The 19,423-nt window shown below is 42.8% G+C and overlaps 1 protein-coding gene across 4 annotated transcripts in view; it reads left to right on the forward strand.

Annotated features, from left to right (window-relative positions):
• The window catches only part of MTMR1 (myotubularin related protein 1), a 111,694-nt gene that overhangs the window by 28,890 nt on the left and 63,381 nt on the right, over nt 1-19,423 (forward strand). For 2 of the 4 annotated variants that reach the window (XM_068251025.1, XM_068251026.1), the window contains 3 exons: nt 13,368-13,443; nt 16,519-16,613; nt 18,616-18,723. In XM_068251025.1, the coding sequence (XP_068107126.1) occupies nt 13,368-13,443; nt 16,519-16,613; nt 18,616-18,723 (279 nt within the window). Of the gene's footprint in view, nt 1-1,397; nt 1,452-13,367; nt 13,444-16,518; nt 16,614-18,615; nt 18,724-19,423 lie in introns of all 4 variants that reach the window. The other 2 variants (XM_068251023.1, XM_068251024.1) reach the window with 2 other exon arrangements.

Here is a 19,423-nt window from a genome sequence, read left to right on the forward strand (position 1 = left end):
TTGATGTCTGCATTATGTATGAGATGTTAAAAAGATGACTGACTTTGTAAGCCAACTTATAATGAACCCGAAGTGACTTGGACTACTGCAATGTCCTCTACACAGGCCTTCATAAGAAAGACCTACGCCGCTTGCAATTAGTACAGAATGCCGCCGCAAGGCGGTTAACGAGCCAACCCCACCATTGCCAAATAACACCAACCCTGTGCTCACTCCACTGGCTACTGATACAATTGAGAATTTTGTTTAATATTGGCTTACTCACATTCAAATCCTTGCACAATCTAGGCCCTGGATACCTGAAGGACTTGTTGCAACTGCATCACACCCCCCACAATCTTAGATCAAAAGGATGTAACACCTTGGTCACCCCCAGAGTCAGACTAAAAACCTTTGGAGACAGGGCCTTTTGTCATGCCGCCCCTACACTCCCTCCCACCCAATCAGGACAGCTCCATCCCTGGAAGCATTTAAGACTAAACTAAAAACCCACCTCTTCAGTCTGGCATTCATTAACATCTGACTGTCTCCTCTGTAACACAACCCAGCCTGCAATCCTGTATTGATCTGAGACACAACTATGCTCTTTGAGTCCTATGGGAGAAAAGCGCTTTACAAATGTTATTGTATTGTATTATTGTATTGTACTTGTATAAGCAGTCGCATCACATACTCCTCCTGAAAAGCATCTCCAGTATCATTGCAACTTCACATACAACAGGCATGGGTGGGCTTGAGAGTGGTGAAGCGGGTTCAGGTATCGTTGAGGAATCAAGGCAGTAACTGAGATTTTTTTTCATAGAGCATTAGCAGTGTAGCTGTTGGTTTTGACTCAGGAGAACTGGGTGCTGATGCTTAGCTACCAACACATCTTCAGCCAGAGGAGGGAGGATTGGATGATCTGCTACAAGCCTGTTTTTGGGCGGATGAGGAAATATTAAATGCCAGCCTCTGAAGACTATATGATTTTTACAGAAGGACCAAAGATTGTGAAATTTATGTTAACGCTTCCTTTTCTGCTTCAGTCCATGTTCAGCTCTACAAAGCCATTAATGAGGCTGAGAGTCATTTGAAGAAATTGCTGAGCTTTTCCCAAAGTGATTTAGTTTTGGCCAACTTTCTAGAGTGCAGTAGCTTAGGAATGAGATGGACATCTAAGGTATGAATATACAGTGTGGGGAAAACTGAAAGCCAAATGCTAACCAAACCTGTGCCCTATTTTCCCTGTGTTCTGTCTGCTGCATGCCAATGGGAGCTAGATGTATTGTTGTAGTAATAAGCTTAAGGTATTCTTTACTGTTTATGAAGTGTGTTTTATCTGTCCTCTTACCTGTTGTCTGCATGATTATTTCTCTCTTATTGCCTCTGTCTTGTCTATCGCTGCCTCATGCATACAGGAGATTCAGGACGAGCACAATGGCTATCACTCAGAAACGGAGGCCGAACAGGTGGCAAGTTCTACCCCTCTATTTTATGTCTTAGTGCATGCTCATAGACTTAGACCTATGTTAATGCCACCTACCCATTTCCTGATTCTCCACCCTCCCATTCTCATCATTCTGAGGTTGATCAGGTGGATGTATAGCTTTAGTGAAGGAGTTTGTTTAAAGGGACTCTGAGCAGTGCAGAAACTATGGAAAGATGCATATCATTTTAAAGCTCTCTTTCTCCTCTTTCCAATGATATATAAACCACCACCCTACGCCTTTTATTTTTCGCTATTTTCGCGATCGAAATTGCTGCGACCGCGACTTCGATCGCGAAAATAGAGAAAACTAAAAGGCGTAGGGCGATGATTTAGGTGTCGCCAGAAAGAGGAGAAAGAGAGCTTTGTGTATACACCTGAGGAAGGATGTAATATCCGTAACATGTAGTGTGCTATCGTTCCAATACAGCAAAGTTTATTGCAGCCAGTGGTGTGCCGTCTCTTTTGTTTTGTGTGGAGCTATTCTGAAGCCGTGGGAGCAATCCGGCTGAGATAAGGCACAGGCTTGATCAAGGTCCAGGGGACCCTTATACAGTGTTCTCCAGGCATCCAGTGAGTGTGGATTTTGTGCACTTTCACCTGGTCGAAGAAAATATTTGACAGGTGGCTGGACCAGAGCACACAGGTCTCAGTCAGAAGACTGTCAATTTTGTCCTTTTTTAATGTGTTGTTCTATGCACTAATTACTTTTGCACTTTACGTTAATTCACCCCTGACGATGCCTCAACTTGGAGCAAAACATGTAGGGTCACCTTAGTTTGTGTAATTGGTGCAGATTGTGTAATTAACACCCACCTGAATGGGCTCTAGTACAGCTATACCCCTTGTAGATACAGTAGGTACAACTTCAATCTTCTGTCTTCATCATTTAATAGTGTAGACTACTTTCGTTCTCTGGAAGAGTTAAGTTACTTTTTAGTCAGTATATGTATTAAAAGTTATGTTTTATCTATTTTCTGTCATGGATATAAGGGAGGGGTCCAATCTCTGTTTCAGTTATATATCTGCCATTATCTTGTCTTGTTTAATCAGTTATAGGGTAGTTGCAAAGCAGCTGTAGAATTACATTGTTACTTTTTTTTGTATTTGAATCCACTTCCTGTAACAAGCATTTAATCAACCATTGCAACAGATTGCATGTAAATGCCAAAGTAAAGCCTAGTACAAAAGTACAAGGACTGTCACGTGGCCAGGATCGGTGCTAGATCTCTCGGGGTGTGTAGAGACATTGTTCGGCACAGTGGCTTCTGGTGGGCAGAGTAAGTGGGAGAACAATGCACTGGATGTCACTAATGATCCAGCATGCCAGATCTTAAAGGGAATCATGCAATATTTATTTCCTTTTAAGCAATCCCAGTTGCCTGGCTGTCTTGCTGATCCTCTGCCTCGAACCCTTTTAGCCACAGACCCTGACTAAGCAAGCAGCAGATCAGGTGTTTCTGACATTTTTAGCCACATGCTTGTTTCTGGTATGTGAGTCAGACACTACTGCAACCAAATAGATCAGCAGCGCTGCCAGGCAACTGGTATTGTTTCTAATGAAATAAATATGGCAGCCCCCATGTACTTCTCGCTTCAGGTTCCCTTTAAGGCACCGTTGGGGAGGCTCTCAGACACACTCTATATCAGGGGTCTCAAACTCGTGGCCCGCGGGCCATTTGCGGCCCTCGATACAATATTTTGTGGCCCTCGCCTGCAAAAGCTTCCTTATAGTTCGCCTCAGTGCTCCCAAGTAATCTGCCGCATCCCCGCCGCTAAACGAGGGCTGCAGAGCCCCCAAATAGCCCGGGGGGCAATCCGCCAGCATTTCCTGGAAGGGGCAGAGCTTTCAGCTTCAGCTCTGCCACTCCTGATGTCAATCGCCGCACGGATCGCCGCTTCTCCCCGCCCCTCTCTGTGAAGGAAGAGTGAGAGGGGCGGGCAGAGGCGGCGATGCGCCGCGATTGGGAAATTCCTTATGCGGCCCAGCCTCATCCTGACTTTGCCTCCTGCGGCCCCCAGGTAAATTGAGTTTGAGACCCCTGCTCTATATTTTTACCCAGGGCAGTCTCTATTAACTTCCAATGTGTGCATAGCTGATAAACATTGCGCCTTTAAACCATGTTTCATAACCATTTCACAACCACTGATCACGAACTCCCCTTAAATTCAGTTACGTTAACAGAAAGGAGGCTAGCAGTCTATCAACTGCTCCTGACTTGTCTGAGTCTTCGATAAGTGAAAAAATTGCAGTCCATGACAGCCAGGTAATTCTAAGTTAGCAATGATGGCTCCAATATTCCCTCTATCATAGGCTTGCAGTAAGGAGAGCACTAGATCACCAGACTGAGATGATTGTGATGACTTTACAGTCTCCTTCATGCCACAGTCCAGAGATCTGCTCTGAAAAGGGCAGCACTTCAGCCATTCTGCTTGTACAGTGAGCTGCACGCTTTGTGCACATTATAGAGGGACTTTCCCAGCAGCTAAGCTGAAGTGAAACTACTTTCATTAAAGAATCATGACTATGTTGCACAAGTCTGTAATTGAGAGTTATGAAAAAAAAAGTTTCTATTTCTAACTGCAACCAGCTATGACGTTCCAAAACTAACCATAACCTCAAATTGTGTTCCTTAAAACCATCCTTATTCACTTTATAGTACAGACTGCTTATAACTCCCCATTTGGCTGTATGAGTAAATAGCTTCACAGAGTGCTTTCAGCACCTGTGATAATCTCAGTGATTACAAACTTAACATATAATGAATTGTATGTGCAGTACGGATAATTAATACAGCATTAGTAGCAAAGAAAAGTCTCATTTTTATTTTCAGTTATATCTTTTTTTTTTTTTGTTTTTTTTTTTTTGTTTTTTTTATAACATTGCATCATTCTCTAATATTTGCAGTTTACAAACTACACTATGCATTTTAAGCTATCAAACAGAGTTTGAACTTCCCTGCAGTAAAATCTTATCTAGAAGTTGTCTTTCACAGTTTTTTTTCCTACTTTTTATTACTCATACAGTTATCATATTTGCTTTTGTGCACAAGTAATATTGTATGTCTACAAATTACAAGTCTCCAAAGTGTAGTTTATCTTGCCCTAAAAGCTGGCATTGCATTTTATTCTTTTTCTATTATAACTGCTTTTTATTATATATTAAAATCTTCTAATGAGCTATTCTGAACGGTGTTTCTTTAAAGAGAACCCGAGGTGGGTTTGAATAATATTATCTGCATACAGAGGCTGGATCTGCCTATACAGCCCAGCCTCTGTTGCTATCCCAAACCCCTCTAAGGTCCCCCTGCACTCTGCAATCCCTCATAAATCACAGCCACGCTGCTGACAAATAGCTTGTCAGAGCTGGCTGTGTTTATCTCTATAGTGTCAGTCTGCTGCTCTCCCCGCCTCTTGCAGAACTCCAGTCCCCGCCTGCATCCCTTCCCTCCCTGCTGATTGGAGGGAAGGGACGGGGCCAGGGACCAGAGCTATGCAGGAGGCGGGGGAGCAGCTGAGACTGACACTACAGATGTAAACACAGCCTCACAGCACGGCTGTGATTTATGAGGGATTGCAGAGTGCAGGGGGACCTTAGTGGGGTTTGGGATAGCAACAGAGGCTGGGCTGTATAGGCAGATCCAGCCTCTGTATGCAGATAACATTATTTAAACACACCTCGGGTTCTCTTTAAGCAGAGACAGTTATTCAGAGTGTTTGTTTACATTCCACTGTGGATACATTTGTGTTTAACAAGTAAAGAAGATACTGTTATCTCCAGTTTCGATGCAGATTTGAAGCTGAATAGCAGGAGAAAGTGCTATGTTTAACCATTTCAGTGATGTTCTGCTAGAATTTTTTTCTGGGATAGTAGTTTTAAAGCTGTAAGGAATCTTTTAAAGCGAAGTAGAAATGCTGACTTTCAGACCACTTTAAAGGACTTACGAGGCGAACACACGAAAAAAAGTTAATTACCTTATGGCCATTGCAGTGGTCATAGCAGACTATCAGCGCCTGGCCTGTCACTGTGTGGCCCTCTGTTAGCATTATCCAAGCTGTAGTTCAGGCCCCGACCCTGCCCAGGGTCGCCCTATCAATTTGCGATCAAAATTGCCGCTTTAAAAAAATCCTACGTCTGCGCAGTTCTTAGCCGCTAGTGCGGCTGCGCAGGTTCTCTGGCCTGTCCCCGGCCCGTCCTCGCTTCCTTCACTCAGCTCTGTACGTCATGTGGGCGTGCCCGCACGGCCGCCCACATGACTGATTGAGGGACAAGTCAGCCACGCCCCCTCAGCCGAGACAAGCAGCATCTGAGCGTGGGGAGACGTGACTTGTCCATCAATCAGTCATGTGGGCGGCCGTGCGGGCACGCCCACATGACGTACGGAGCTGAGTGAAGGGAGCGAGGACGGGCCGGGGACAGGCCAGAGAACCTGCGCAGCCGCACTAGCGGCTAAGAACTGCGCAGACGTAGGATTTTTTTTAAAGCGGCGATTTTGATCGCAAATTGATAGGGCGACCCTGGGCAGGGTCGGGGCCTGAACTACAGCTTGGATAATGCTAACAGAGGGCCACACAGTGACAGGCCAGGCGCTGATAGTCTGCTATGACCACTGCAATGGCCATACGGTAATTAACTTTTTTTCGTGTGTTCGCCTCGTAAGTCTTTTAAGAACACTAGGTCTCTTTTCCATGGATGACTGCACTTTGTGCATATAGAGCAGTTTAGCCTCCTGTCTGTCAGCCATATGTGCTTTTCAGCTGCAGTTGCATGCAGCCGAAAGGCAGCGTTTGGTAACCCCACACATAGTGGTGTTAACCGGCATCAGAAAAAAAAAGCATGTCATGTCTGAGGACGGCAACTGTGGCACTCAAATGTAACTCTATAGGGGATCCATCTTTCCAGCCCTTGTGCCAAAGGTTAGCAACTGCCCGGCCCGTGCAGGGGAGCAACTGACATTTTTGAATTTACAACCTTTAGCCTCCCTGTTTAATGGTCCCTTAACTCCTTTGCTGTCTGTCTAGCTCTTTAAGCTAACAGTTGTGCTACAGGAAGTTGCAGTTGAGCATAGGTACACTTGGGCTTTGAACACACATTTGGTATTGTGAATTCTCTGCAGGCAATGTAGCTATTTCTAGCTTCTTCAATAAAACCTTTTACAGAGTACAGTTGGAATGCAAAAAAAAGTAAATACATTTGAGTTGCTCTGTCCACTTAGGCCTCGTTCACATTACACATGTTGCCATCCGTATTTCGGCAACACGTGCAGAAGGCAAACACGCACCAACATCAGACGTGCATAGACTGCACTGTCTGATGTTCACATGCCAGTGTGCTGTGCAAACACATGCTGCACGCATTTTTTGCTAAAATGCGTGGCTGACCCATTCACTACAGTGAATGGGATCAGCCACGCAACGCATGGAAATGCAGATGGCCATGTGATCGGAACAAGGCCTAAGCAGTGGAACTGTATTCATGGCCAAATCAGGAAAAAAGGGCACAGGAGCCCTTACTGAAAAAAGAACACCGCCATAGGTGTCTATTATAGAAGTCATGATTTGGGGCAAAGAAGGGAAATTTGGGCACACAGCGGGCCCGCTATTGGGTGCTGAAATGTACCTTTTTTGCCTCAAATTGAGGTTTTTATAACGGCCACGATTTGTGGCAAATAAGGTACATTTCTGCGCCTGATAGGATCGTGAGTGCTGAGGTATGCGGATATGCAAATTGCAGCATTACATCACGGCTCTGTGTGTGTGTGTGTGTGTGTGTGTGTGTGGGGGGGGGGGGGGGGGGTCAGGGTTAGGCATCAGTAGTGGAGGGTCCCGTGTGAGAGTGGGGTAGGTTTAGCCATAGTAAAATATCTGTAAATCCAGTAAAAGAATAACACTGATTTTAGTGATATTCTAATGGCGATCTCCTGCATCCTTTTTTTTTTTTTCATGAACGCATCCATGGCTGCTAGAGAAAAAAAAATTGACAAAAGTGGAGTTACTTATGCAGGGCAGATTGCAGGGAGAGGAAGACCTCTATCGCTGCATTGCTGGGAAATTCTCTGGAACTGAGACATAGCAGTAAGCATAATACACTCTATAACACTTTCTCAAGGACTGATTCTTTTAAAGCGTTTATATTTTATTGTACCAACCCAGGTAATAAAATATATTTTTTGGCATGGCTTCTGCCTAATTTTGGTTAAAACATGACTTCTTATGAATAAAGATTACTTATTGCTATCTTCAGCTCATGTGGTGAGGCATCTTGTGCTCTGTGAGATGTTGTTTGTAACAGGAATCTGTGCATTGTCATTCTTTCCTGTTATTCCTCTCGGTTTCCATGGGATAAGCTTGGTAAACTTTCCCACCTAAAAAGACAGATGAAAAAGACCATTGGTTATGACAGATTGATTTATGAGTTAGTATGTTTTTTCTTGCAGTGCAGTATTGTTTATAGTCTTACAAAAACCTCTATTAGCCAAGCAGCATTTTCCTGTCTGATCATTCTGCTTGTTCTTCTGCCATAGCTGAAACATGCTGAGCTGAATCCGTTCACTCTGTTTCTATTAGTTTCAGCATCTATTGTTTGCCTTTCACCATGAAAGCTAATAGGTGTATACACATACATTATTCTGCAGTTAGAGGTTTCTGTGAGGATAGAGACATTACTGGACTGCTTCAAGCAAGATTTCACAAGGTAAGAGCAACATACACGGGCAGCTAAAGCCCAGAGAGCGACATCTTAGTCCTGAGTGGGGACAGGCCTAATCTCCCCACCTGCCTTTACAGTGGTTGCCTTAGGGGCAACCCTGGTTTGTAAGTATAATACTTACTTTTCATTATTCCCTTCCTCTACCAATACTTACTACGCTATATTGGGCTCTCGTTTTTTTTCTTTATGTTACTATAGGTAACACACGTATGAGAGATGTCACCAGGAAGGGTTCGGAACTTCATCCCTTAGGCCACAGTTCCCCAATCCTGTCCTCAAGGCCCACCAACAGTGCATGTTTTGCAGAAAACCACAAACATCCACAGGTGGGGTAATTAGTGTCTCAGCAGAACTGATTAACTACCTCTGTGGATTTTCACAAAACATGCACTGTTGGTGGGCCTTGAGGACAGGGTTGGGGAATGCTGCCTTAGGCAGTGGGACATTGCAGGGCCTAGTCTGTACAGACGTGGCGCTAGCTTGCAGACTTGTGATTCATTCTTTTACTAGATATTGGGGAAGTGTGATGGAGCAACATGTGGTGTGTCACACAGTCAGCTGGGTGAGTAGAGAGAAAAATCCTCTCAGCCAGTACTTGGCCAAGTTGATCTGCGAGGCTAATCGCTGGACGAGGCTTTGGGGGCAGCTATACACCCACTAGTTCTCAGCAGAGTCGGCTGTTATTGACCACCTCAGCCAAGTTTCATCTAGCTTTTGTGCAAGGCTTAATGTGTGTCTGTACAAGAATCACTAAGCATAGTCAGTAGTTTTGGTGGCCAGTACACTGTAGACTCTGCAATGATCAGTATCGGGGAAACCAGTTGGTCCAACCATGACAACCAGCCAAACATCAAAACTTTGGCTGTGTAATCTGCCCATATTGAGTACGTATTGCATAAGAACAGGGCAGCTGAGGTATCCTATCGATCCTAAATACTGTGGTGTACACATAGCAATCTTACCTTTACTTCTGCCTGCAGCACCGTGAATTACATGATTAGTGGGACTCACGGTACTAGAGTAGTGTGACCATTACTACGGTAACGCATGTTACTAATGTGTTACTGTAAGTAACGTGCGTTACCATAGGTACCGGAAGTAAAGGTAATATTGCCGTGTGCTATGTGGGCACCACAGTATTACCAGCGTTTGATGCATCAACCCTATGGACTGATAGCCATCAACTACAATGCAGAATATTGCTACCAGTTAATGATTTGGTCAGACAGTAGCATGCTTAGCCCTGTCTTGTCCTTATTTAGCAGCTGCACATCTTGCGGTAATACATAAATAGTGTCTTCTGTTACTTTTGTCTGTTGGATAAATAAGTTACCGGTAAATGTCTGGTAAATCTTTAGTGTCCCCTACCCTTGTGCTTATTTTTTTTAAAAGATGAATAGGAAAATAGGTTGATTTTAGAGGATACCTTAACTGACAGGGATATGGAAGCTGCCACATTTTAAATCCTTTTAACTAGTACCAGTGCCAGGCATCCTGCTGATCTCTTTGGCTGCAGTAGTATCTATGTCACACCCGAATGAAGCATGTGGCTTATCCAGTCAGACTTCTGTCAAGAACATCTGATCTGCATGCCTGTACGGAGTCTAAGGGCAGAGGATCGTCAGGACAGCCAGGAGACCGGTATTGTTAAAAAGGAAGTAAATATGGAAGTCTCTGTTCCCCTCTCAGTTCAGGTGTCCTTTAACTGGACTCTAACAATCATTACCTCACTCCAATAACTGGCATGTCGGCAGCTACATATATACAGAACACATTTGTAGTAATAGTTACATAACAGATTCCGGTATGCTGCTCTGCAAACACAATGGCCTCAATTCTGAAAGGCCGTTTGGTAAAAAAAAACAAGCAGAGAAATGCTGCATTTCTGATTTTTTTATTTTTGCTACAGTGGGGTGCGAAAGTTTGGGCAACCTTGTTAATCGTCATGATTTTCCTTTATTGATTCCAAAACCTTTAGAACTAATTATCGGAACTCATTGGCTTGGCATGCTCATGACCCCTGACCTACATACACGGGTAAATCCATTTGTGAGCATTTAAGGGGGTCAATTGTAAGTTTCCCTCCTCCTTTTAATTTTCTCTGAAGAGTAGCAACATGGGGGTCTCAAAACAACTCTCAGATGACCTGACGACAAAGATTGTTCACACTTTCTGTAGATCCAATAAACTTCATTTCACTTCTCAAATATCACTGTGTGTGTCTATTATATGATGTATTTAACTGACTTTTTTTATGGTAACCAACGATTTATACAGGAAAATTATGGCGATTAACAAGGTTGCCCAAACTTTTGCATACCACTGTATTTTGAAACCGTTTGCCTGATGCGGCACCAATGGGGAAACTTTCTAAACAATCTGTCCGGAAAGTGAGGGAGAGTGTTGCCATTCTCACCTCGCTGATCCTGTCTGATAAAGCTGCACTGGGTGTCGGGGATCGCTGCAGGATAAAGGCCACACAGCGGAGTCAGCGCTGATCACACGTGGATTTGAAGAGACATCACAGCGCCTGGCAGGATGCAGCAGCTGCACTCAGGCCGGCCATAGTCTTTACTCCTGCAACAATACCCTACCCTCAGCGCTGCCTTATCAACCATGATCAGTGAGGTGAGAATAGCAACCCTCCCCCTGTCCTGCCTCCTACCGGCCATCCAGCTGATCATCAACAGGCTGTCTGGACTGTTTGTTTAGCTACAGATGTCCTACCCGGGAGTACATTGACACCAATGGAATGAGGAATCAGACAGACTGGCTCCTATTGGCTGGCTCCTTTGCTTCCTATAGTTTACCGCATGGCTGCGATGTAGTTACCGACAGCTCAGAGCTGGTCTTAAAAACAGACCATTTTTACTTGTTTTACTGACTGCTATAATTTTTCAAAATTGACATTACCTGACAGTTAAGGAGAATTTGACTGCGTAAGCTGGTAATTTACCTCACTGGTCTGTAATTTTACTTTTTCATGCGGTAACTTGCTTAGAGAATTAAATGTTTGACAAAATCTGCATTGTTTTGCATTACCAAATGTGGTAATGCTTTGAGAATTAAGGCCATTGGAATCTGTCATAAATTGAGAGTGGCAGTATTTTTAACACTGTTAATTCTCCTTTTACACAGTTGATCTTATATCAATGACTATAGGACTATCAGAATGTCACTATTCCACCGGTAATGGTCTGTTAAATTGGCTTGTCCTCTGGTTATACCATACTGGAGCCTTCATATACATATCAATTCATCAAACCTGTAATGAAAGGAAGCATTTGATTTAGTTGACCTTTCCCTTCAGAGGCTAATGAATGAGTGCTGTTGTTTCTAATGCAGTCACAAATCGGAGATATTATTGTTAATGTGAATTGTCTAAATGAGTGCAGGTAATTGTAGCTTATAATGAACATTTGACTTTTGCCTGATATGTGCCTACATTTTCATTGTGACTATCTTTCAACAATAATTCAGTGAGGATGTTCTTTATGTAGTTTATGCAGCATGTTTGCAAAATGTAATGGCTGCCAGATTATGAGATGTCAGCTGCATCATCATTATTGTCATTAGACTCTGTAGTGCTGTCACTGCTCTTTACATGTGTCACTGTAACTTTGCCTGCTGAATGATAAACTGGTACTTTCCTTAATGTGAGTGTTACAAGACAAGAACGTACTTGCACAATTACTTTATTATTATTTTTTTATTTATAGAACACCAGCATATTCCATAGCGCTGTACAACGCGCAGAACAAACAACAATGGGGAGCATAATGAGCAGTTCAACATACTGTACAATCAGGACAACCAGTGACACGAGTACAGATACATACAGTTGATGTGTAGTTTGAATAACATCACCAATGCCGATCGATATTAATTTGATAAATTGCACAGAAACCGGAAACAGAAGGGGGAGGGCCCTGCCCTTGTGAGCTTAGTTGGGTTGAGACACTGGTGAGTAGACAAAGAAGTTAGAAGATGAGGTGGTGACCTTTAAATTCTAGCTTTAGCAAATTGTAAGTTTGTCTGAAAAGGTGCGTCTTGAGGGTACATTTTGAAAATTTCCAGGCTTGAAACATGATGGATAGGTTGTGGTAGAGTTTCAAAGGAAAGGTGACACTTGTGAGAAGTCCAGGATGCAATAATGACAGGAGGTGACCAAGCTGGACAACAAATTGTCTCTTGGGAGCGAAGGTTCTGGGATGGACGATATCTGGAAATTAATAAGGAAATGAATGGAGGCGATATCCTATGTAGAGCTTTGTTAGTGTTAGGGGTTTGAACTGGATCCTTTGGGTGATTGGTAGCCAACTGAGTGATTAACAGAGAGGGGCAGCATCAGAGGAGAGGTGGATGAAATGAGCAGCAGAGTTTCAATAGGGACTGGAGAAGGGCCAGTCTGTTTTTTGCTAGGCCACAGAGTAGGGTATCAAGATCACATTACAAGTAATTACATTAAAATCTGCCATTAAAACCAGCAACTTGCTTCAAATTTTTGCGATATTGCTGCGTCCCACACAACTGCGATCCCGAGTGGTGCTAGTGGAAGGGAAACAACTTCATGCATATTATTTACAGGTGAACATGATCAGCTTAAATCCCAACTTCAAGCCCAAATGCGTTGCTAGTCATTAGGAACCTCACATTAATGAATGTATCTCTGTCATCCTGTTTCTGTTGCTACTTCTTGCTTGGGCTCCATTCTAGATGTAGAATTAAACAGTATGTTGCTTAATATTATTTACGGCTGTATACTACAGTATATAAAAGTAGTAGTTTTATTGCTGTGTCTAGGCTTCTGAGGTAAGTCTTCATAATCTAATGCATGTTGATATTTGATCATGCTATAGAATAGTCTAGCTTTCAAGTGCTTTTTATAGCAGTGTAGTACAGAGCACAAAAATCAATGTCAGTGATGGGAATTTGATTGTAGAATTTGTGGGATTTTTATCAACACATCTTTTCAAAGATGAGTCTTTTCTATATAAGCTAATGACTTTAGCAGGAGGTGATCAGGCTTGAATAGAGCTCGCTGTGCTTGTATTAATACAAGCTCCCTATTCATTATTGAACATACACAATCTTCAGAAAGCTTAGGGGGCTTTCACTATTCAAGCAAAATTCAAAAGGCTGCCAGCTGTTTACAGGTGGCGGCTAACAATGTTTGTTGCTTATTTCTGCCAGGCATTAAGAGATGGAAATAAGCTGGCCCAAATGGAGGAAGCACCATTATTCCCTGGCGAGTCAATCAAGGCCATTGGTGAGTAGAATCTAATTCAATTTGTGTGGTGTGTGTTGCATGACATTGATTTGGGCTCTTGCAGTTTACATTTCATATACAGGTAGTCCCCGACTTACGAACGTCCGACTTACGAACGACCTGCCGATACGAACGGCATGAATTCCCTGTTCTTGGGAACAAGCCAAAGAAAATTTCAATTCTTGTGGGAGAGCTGGCAGGCACTCGGGAAAAGCTGTAATTAACTGGCATAAAAACACCCAGTAAACCATGTGCTCAAGACATGAGCAAAGTGAATGCAAGCAAACTGGAAGACAGAGAAAGTCTGGCACTATGGTTTATTCGAGCAGCAGGTGGCAAAATGGGTGATGTAACATACATACAAAATGCAGCATGTGAGGCTGGATAAGCATAAAACAAAATCACAAAGTGTTGTGCTGTACCTGGGTGTGGAGGAGGTAGCAGGTGTGGGCGCCAAGAAGGTGCACGGTCCTTATGACCGTTTCGCTAGGCAGCTGCCGAGCTTTATCTGAGGTGTGCACCTTCTTGGCGCCCACACCTGCTACCTCCTCCACACCCAGGTACAGCGCAACCTCTGGATCCACTGTACTAAGGAGGAAGCGGGGTGCCTCTTTGGGATCTAGAGGCTTCCCCCTCCCGGGGTAAGTACCCCCCAGGGCTCTCTTTTTGTTGTTGTTACAGATTCTCTTTAAGGCTTTGTGATACAGGCACTTACCGTAGTGTTGTTGGCACATGAATTACATGCTTCATGTCATCAATAATAGCCATACAGGCCTCATGAAAGCTGTGCGCTTAGTAAGCAGAGTTACTCATACACACCCCCTTAATAAATATAGATAGATAGATAGATAGAGATATATACATATACTGTATATTCCTGCGTATAAGACTACTTTTTAACCCTTGAAAATCTTCTGAAAAGTTGGGGGTCGTCTTATACGCCGGGTGTCATTGATGCTGGGTGATACCCCCTATCCTGTTACCATCTGTCAGATCTTGCTGCTGAGGACTGTAGTGAAGCGGTGCAGGCGCAAATGTGTGAGTTCAGAGAGAGAGGTAAATAGGATACAAGGGCGGGCCAGAGGGGTGAAAGAGGCTTATTTTATGGGCACAGCGCGATCTATTCTTCCATACTGCTCTGATAAACAGGGAGAGCTGACCAATCCACTTAGGAAGAGGGAGAGTTCACCAATCCAACCAGTCAATTGACTATGTACTGGGTACCACATACAGTACAGCACCAGTATATGATTTTTTTTTTTTTAAATTTGGTGTACGTTGGAAGAGGAGTAGTCTTATACGGTGAGTATATCACAAACTCTATATTTTAACTGAAAAAGTTGGGGGGTCGTCTTATACACCCAGTCGTCTTATACGCCGGAATATACGGTATATAGATAGATCGATATAGATATATAGATAGATATCTAGATCTATCTTTGTATTGGTCATAAAGGTGCCATGCATTGCACTAAAATAGGGTTGCCAGATCTCCGCCTTTACTCCTGGAGATCTCCACTAATGTGTGGAGTTTACTGATGATAGGGAAATCTCAGGACCTCATGAATGTTAGGTATGTGGGCAGGGCTGTGGAGTCGGTACAAAAATAATCCGACAACTCAGTTTATGAAACCTCTGACTCCTGGTACTAAAAATTACTCCAACGTCTCGACTTCACAGCCCTGTATGTGGGTGCAGGTGTGTTTCTCTTTTACATGCAATAACTGGCTGTCCGATAATTTGCTTGATGGGTATCATCAATGGAGATTTTTGCTGATATTTGAATTTTAGGGGTTGTGCTTATACACACTTCCTTAGCCCACCTGTTTAGCCTAACCTGCAAAGTGCCTAACACTAACCAAGGTCGTCATGCCCAACTAAAATGCCTTATTTGTTGCTAGCTCATGCAGCCCTAACTGTAGACCTTTCTTTTCCTGATGACAACTAACCCCAACTGTGACCTTTTCACCTGCCCCATCTAATACATTTCCCTAAGTAGTATAAACAAACCATTATCTATCCCTCACACTAGGCACTCCTAATCTTATGCTGGGTACACACGTTGCGTTCCCGCATCGAATGCGCCACTCTATTCCCGACGATTCGATTTCTGCGCATTTCCGAACGCATTTCGATGATTTTTAGGTCTAATGCCATGTAAAGTATGGCAAATCGACCTAACAATCCATCGAAACGCGAATCGGACATGTCAGAAATAAACGAATCGACGGGAATCGAGTGCGGGAACGCACCATGCGTACCCAGCATTATCTTTGCCTTAGCAAAGAGGTTGACTGTCTAATAATTATACTGAGCATGTAATTGTCACAACATTGAGTTGTACTGATGTTTATGCACCTCTATGCACCTGCTGTTATTGCCTTATGCTAGGAATACACCATGAGATTTTTTGGCAGATAGATGGTTTGATAGATAATTTACAACAGTTCCGATCTGATTTTCAATAGTTTTTCAGATCGATTTGTTATAGAAGTGAATGGAAATCGATTAGAAAAACAATTGGATAAGTAAATCTACTGAGAAATCTCATCGTGTATTCCCAGCATTAGGTTAGTGTTGGAGCCTTAAATGCTAACAGCTGTCTATTAAAACCTGTAAAACCATAGGAAGTTTGCATTGGGCTTGAATGTAGCTATTGCTTTCAACTGAATAAATGGCAAATGAAACGTTTCATGGTGTTATTGGGGGATGAAGCATTCCTAAATGAAGTCAAGGCCTTTATTAAAACTCTGTATACAAGATAGACCGTCGTTGTCCGAAACAAACGAGAAACGACTTTTCACTCATATCATTGAAAATGTATCCTGGAGGATCCGTTCGGACGATAATTGATGTTAGTCTGTAGAAACCACTAGTGCATGATAAATGATTGTTGCATTCAAAACCATCTTGTGTGGCTAGCTATGTACATACTTCCAGATGCTCAGTGTTGAGCTTCTGCTAGTAATCCAATCGGTAGACCATCATTGTGCCATTGATGAGTTTAAGCATGCCATGTTGCCGTCAGTCATACAAAGACATAATATTGTACATAATATATTTCTTTTTCCACAGCTAAAGATGTTATGTATATCTGCCCATTTTGGGGTGCCGTCAGTGGAACACTAACAGTGACGGATTTTAAAATGTACTTCAAAAATGTTGAAAGGGTGAGTACTGATATTTGACCTCAAGCATTTGTGAAAAAAACAAACATTTCTGAAAGAATGGGTTGCTCTTAGGAGCTCAGTAAATGTCATCTTTGTATTGTGATAAAAGGCCACCTTTGCAGTAATTCTATTTGTGAAATTTCTTCACAGTTAGATATTCTACAGTCAACTGTATGTGTCGTTATAATAACAACTCAGCCACGGAGTGGTAGGCCACATAAAATCATAGAGCAAGGTTGGTGCATACTGAGGCGCACATTGAGCGAAAGCCACTAAATTGATTTACAGTCCATACACTGAGAACTCAAAAACTTTGCATGGCCTTTAGGTTAGCTCGAGAATAGTGCGTAGACTCTTGCCGAGTAATGGCAGAGAAGGTTATCACCAACCTGCTGTGGTAAACTGTAGCTAGATTATAGGAGTAAGGAAGGTAATGTAAGGTTGCCTTTCGGTTGCCCAGGCCTCATGTGAGAATGAAAACCTATTTTCAGAGACTGCATAGTAAATTGATGAGGTCTCCTCTCCACATTCCAATTTTTAATGCAAGATGAGCAGCAATGATAATGACTCATGAACTGTACTTCACAGCTTTATAAACTGGTACTTACGGTGGCCATTAATGATCCAATCTTTTTCATCCAATCTTATTATTTCTATGTAATATAAAGGGCTGCTTATAGTATCCATTCAATATAGTCACTCAGTTTACTCTTCTACATAGATTTGGTAAGATTGACTGAAAAAGGATTATTAGTGGACACCCTCAGAAGAACTTGCTGTTTACATGCAAAGCTTTATTGTTTTCAGGCCATGCCTTAGGCCAGTGATGGATAACCTTGGCACTCCAGCTGTGACAAAACTACAAAACCCATCATGCCTCTGCCTCTCCGAGTTATGCTTAGAGCTGTCAGAGTATTGCAATGCCTCATGGGACTTGTAGTTCCACCACATCTGGAGTGCCAAGGTTAGCCATCACTGCCATAGGCCATGGACCAGCGCATCCATACTTGGCATAGACACGTATGGTCTGCGCTTACCCAGTAGATCGAAGCTATTGTGCACAGCTTTTTTCCACCACACACAAGTACTTCCTTCTCCTGGGTATGTGCAGTCCATAATCCCTAAGTTTGAAACCCTCATAAAGATCCCCATATCAAATCCTTATGGCAGTTGCTTGACGGTTAGTGAATGAATGAGCAGCTGTGCCACTGTGGCTGTGCTTTTCATGTGTCTTTTGCACTGATATTTGAAATATTTAACAATGTTTGAATGCTTTCTAATCCACATTGATTTTATTAGCTTCCCTGTCAGTAACCCTCAGTCAGGCTTGGGCCAGAAATCCACAGCTCAGAGCAGTAACCCCAAAGCCTGACTTGTGGTAACTGCCGGAAGGTGCATGCAGAGCCTGTGCACAGCAGGCGTTTGCAACTCGCCTCCCCCGGGATCCAGATGCTGGTAGCCATTCTTCTGGTCGTCGGAGGCTCTTGGTGCGTTGAGTAATGTGCTGGGCTGCTGCAGTTCTCTCAAGCGGCATGATTTTTTTTCTGCTTTTAGGGTCTAAAACCATGTGAAAAAATTCTACCACTTTTAGACCCTAAAATCCGGAAGTAATCATACCGCCAGGGAGACTAAAAACCTTGTTTGCAGTTAATAAATAAATGAAATGTAAAACCTGATGGGTACTATGCATGGATGACTAAGCGGTGTAATGCTTCTGGTTCATTGTCAAATGATCTGGCGAGTGACACTAGACTATGAAATAGCAAGTGATGTAAACTGTCCAGTGCCCTTAGTAAAACACTGTGGGGAAAAGTAAATGTGTTGTTATAATAATAACAGCAGCTATCAGCAGGCTGGCTATGTATCATGGTAGTGGTGTGTCAATCATAAGACTGACTCTGCTGAATAACAAGTCATTTAAGATAAAAGTAAGTTGACTTACATGTGCTTTAATTTACTTTCCTTATCAGTTAACATTGACATAGTTTTCCATATTCTCCAGGATCCGCCTTTCATCTTGGATGTCCCGCTGGGAGTGATCAGCAGAGTGGAGAAGATTGGAGTTCAGAGCCAAGGGAATAATTCTTGTGGTATAGAGATAGTATGCAAGGTAGTTTTTATTTGTTTTTGTTTTGCAATGATCAGCGCAGTCACAGTACTTTACAATATTAAGCTTTGTGTAATAACCACCACCAGCTATTTTGTGCATTATCCGCAATAGACAGCCAGTGATCAGCTTGCTCTGTGCAGTCACTTAATGAAAGCGCGTTTTGATTAGTTACCAGAAGTAACCATGCTTTGCACATTGCTTTTTTTATTAAGCATAATAGGATATTAAGAGCAATTCAATCTGCTTTCATTTGAACACGACTCTAAGTACTGTAATTATTCCCATATTTACTTGTTATCACTATGTAAAGAACTATGGCAAATGCTTCCAGTGTGTTTAGATGTGTAGTTCAGCGCATATTGCTCTTATTTCAGCAAAATATGGGGGGAGGGGTAAATCCCCCACTTAGATTTAGCTCAACGGTATTACTTTTGTTTCCCAATTCAAGGAATGGGTGTTTATTTTTGTTTTTAATAACAGTGTGGAGAGGGACTTAGACGTTTAGGGTTTCTATCACTGCTGTCTCTGTTCTCAAGTCTATTCCCGCCCTCCAGCCACCCTAAAACTACACGGCACCCCTAATCACCCAATCCATATCCAACATGGCACATGCCAAGGATGCCCCTTATCGGCCACTATCTTTGCCATTATAATAGAGCCCCTAGCAGCATATTTCCGTCAGAACCAAGATCTTCAAGGC

Source organism: Hyperolius riggenbachi, chromosome 8 (genome assembly GCF_040937935.1).
Source record: "Hyperolius riggenbachi isolate aHypRig1 chromosome 8, aHypRig1.pri, whole genome shotgun sequence".
Classification (NCBI taxonomy): domain Eukaryota; kingdom Metazoa; phylum Chordata; class Amphibia; order Anura; family Hyperoliidae; genus Hyperolius; species Hyperolius riggenbachi.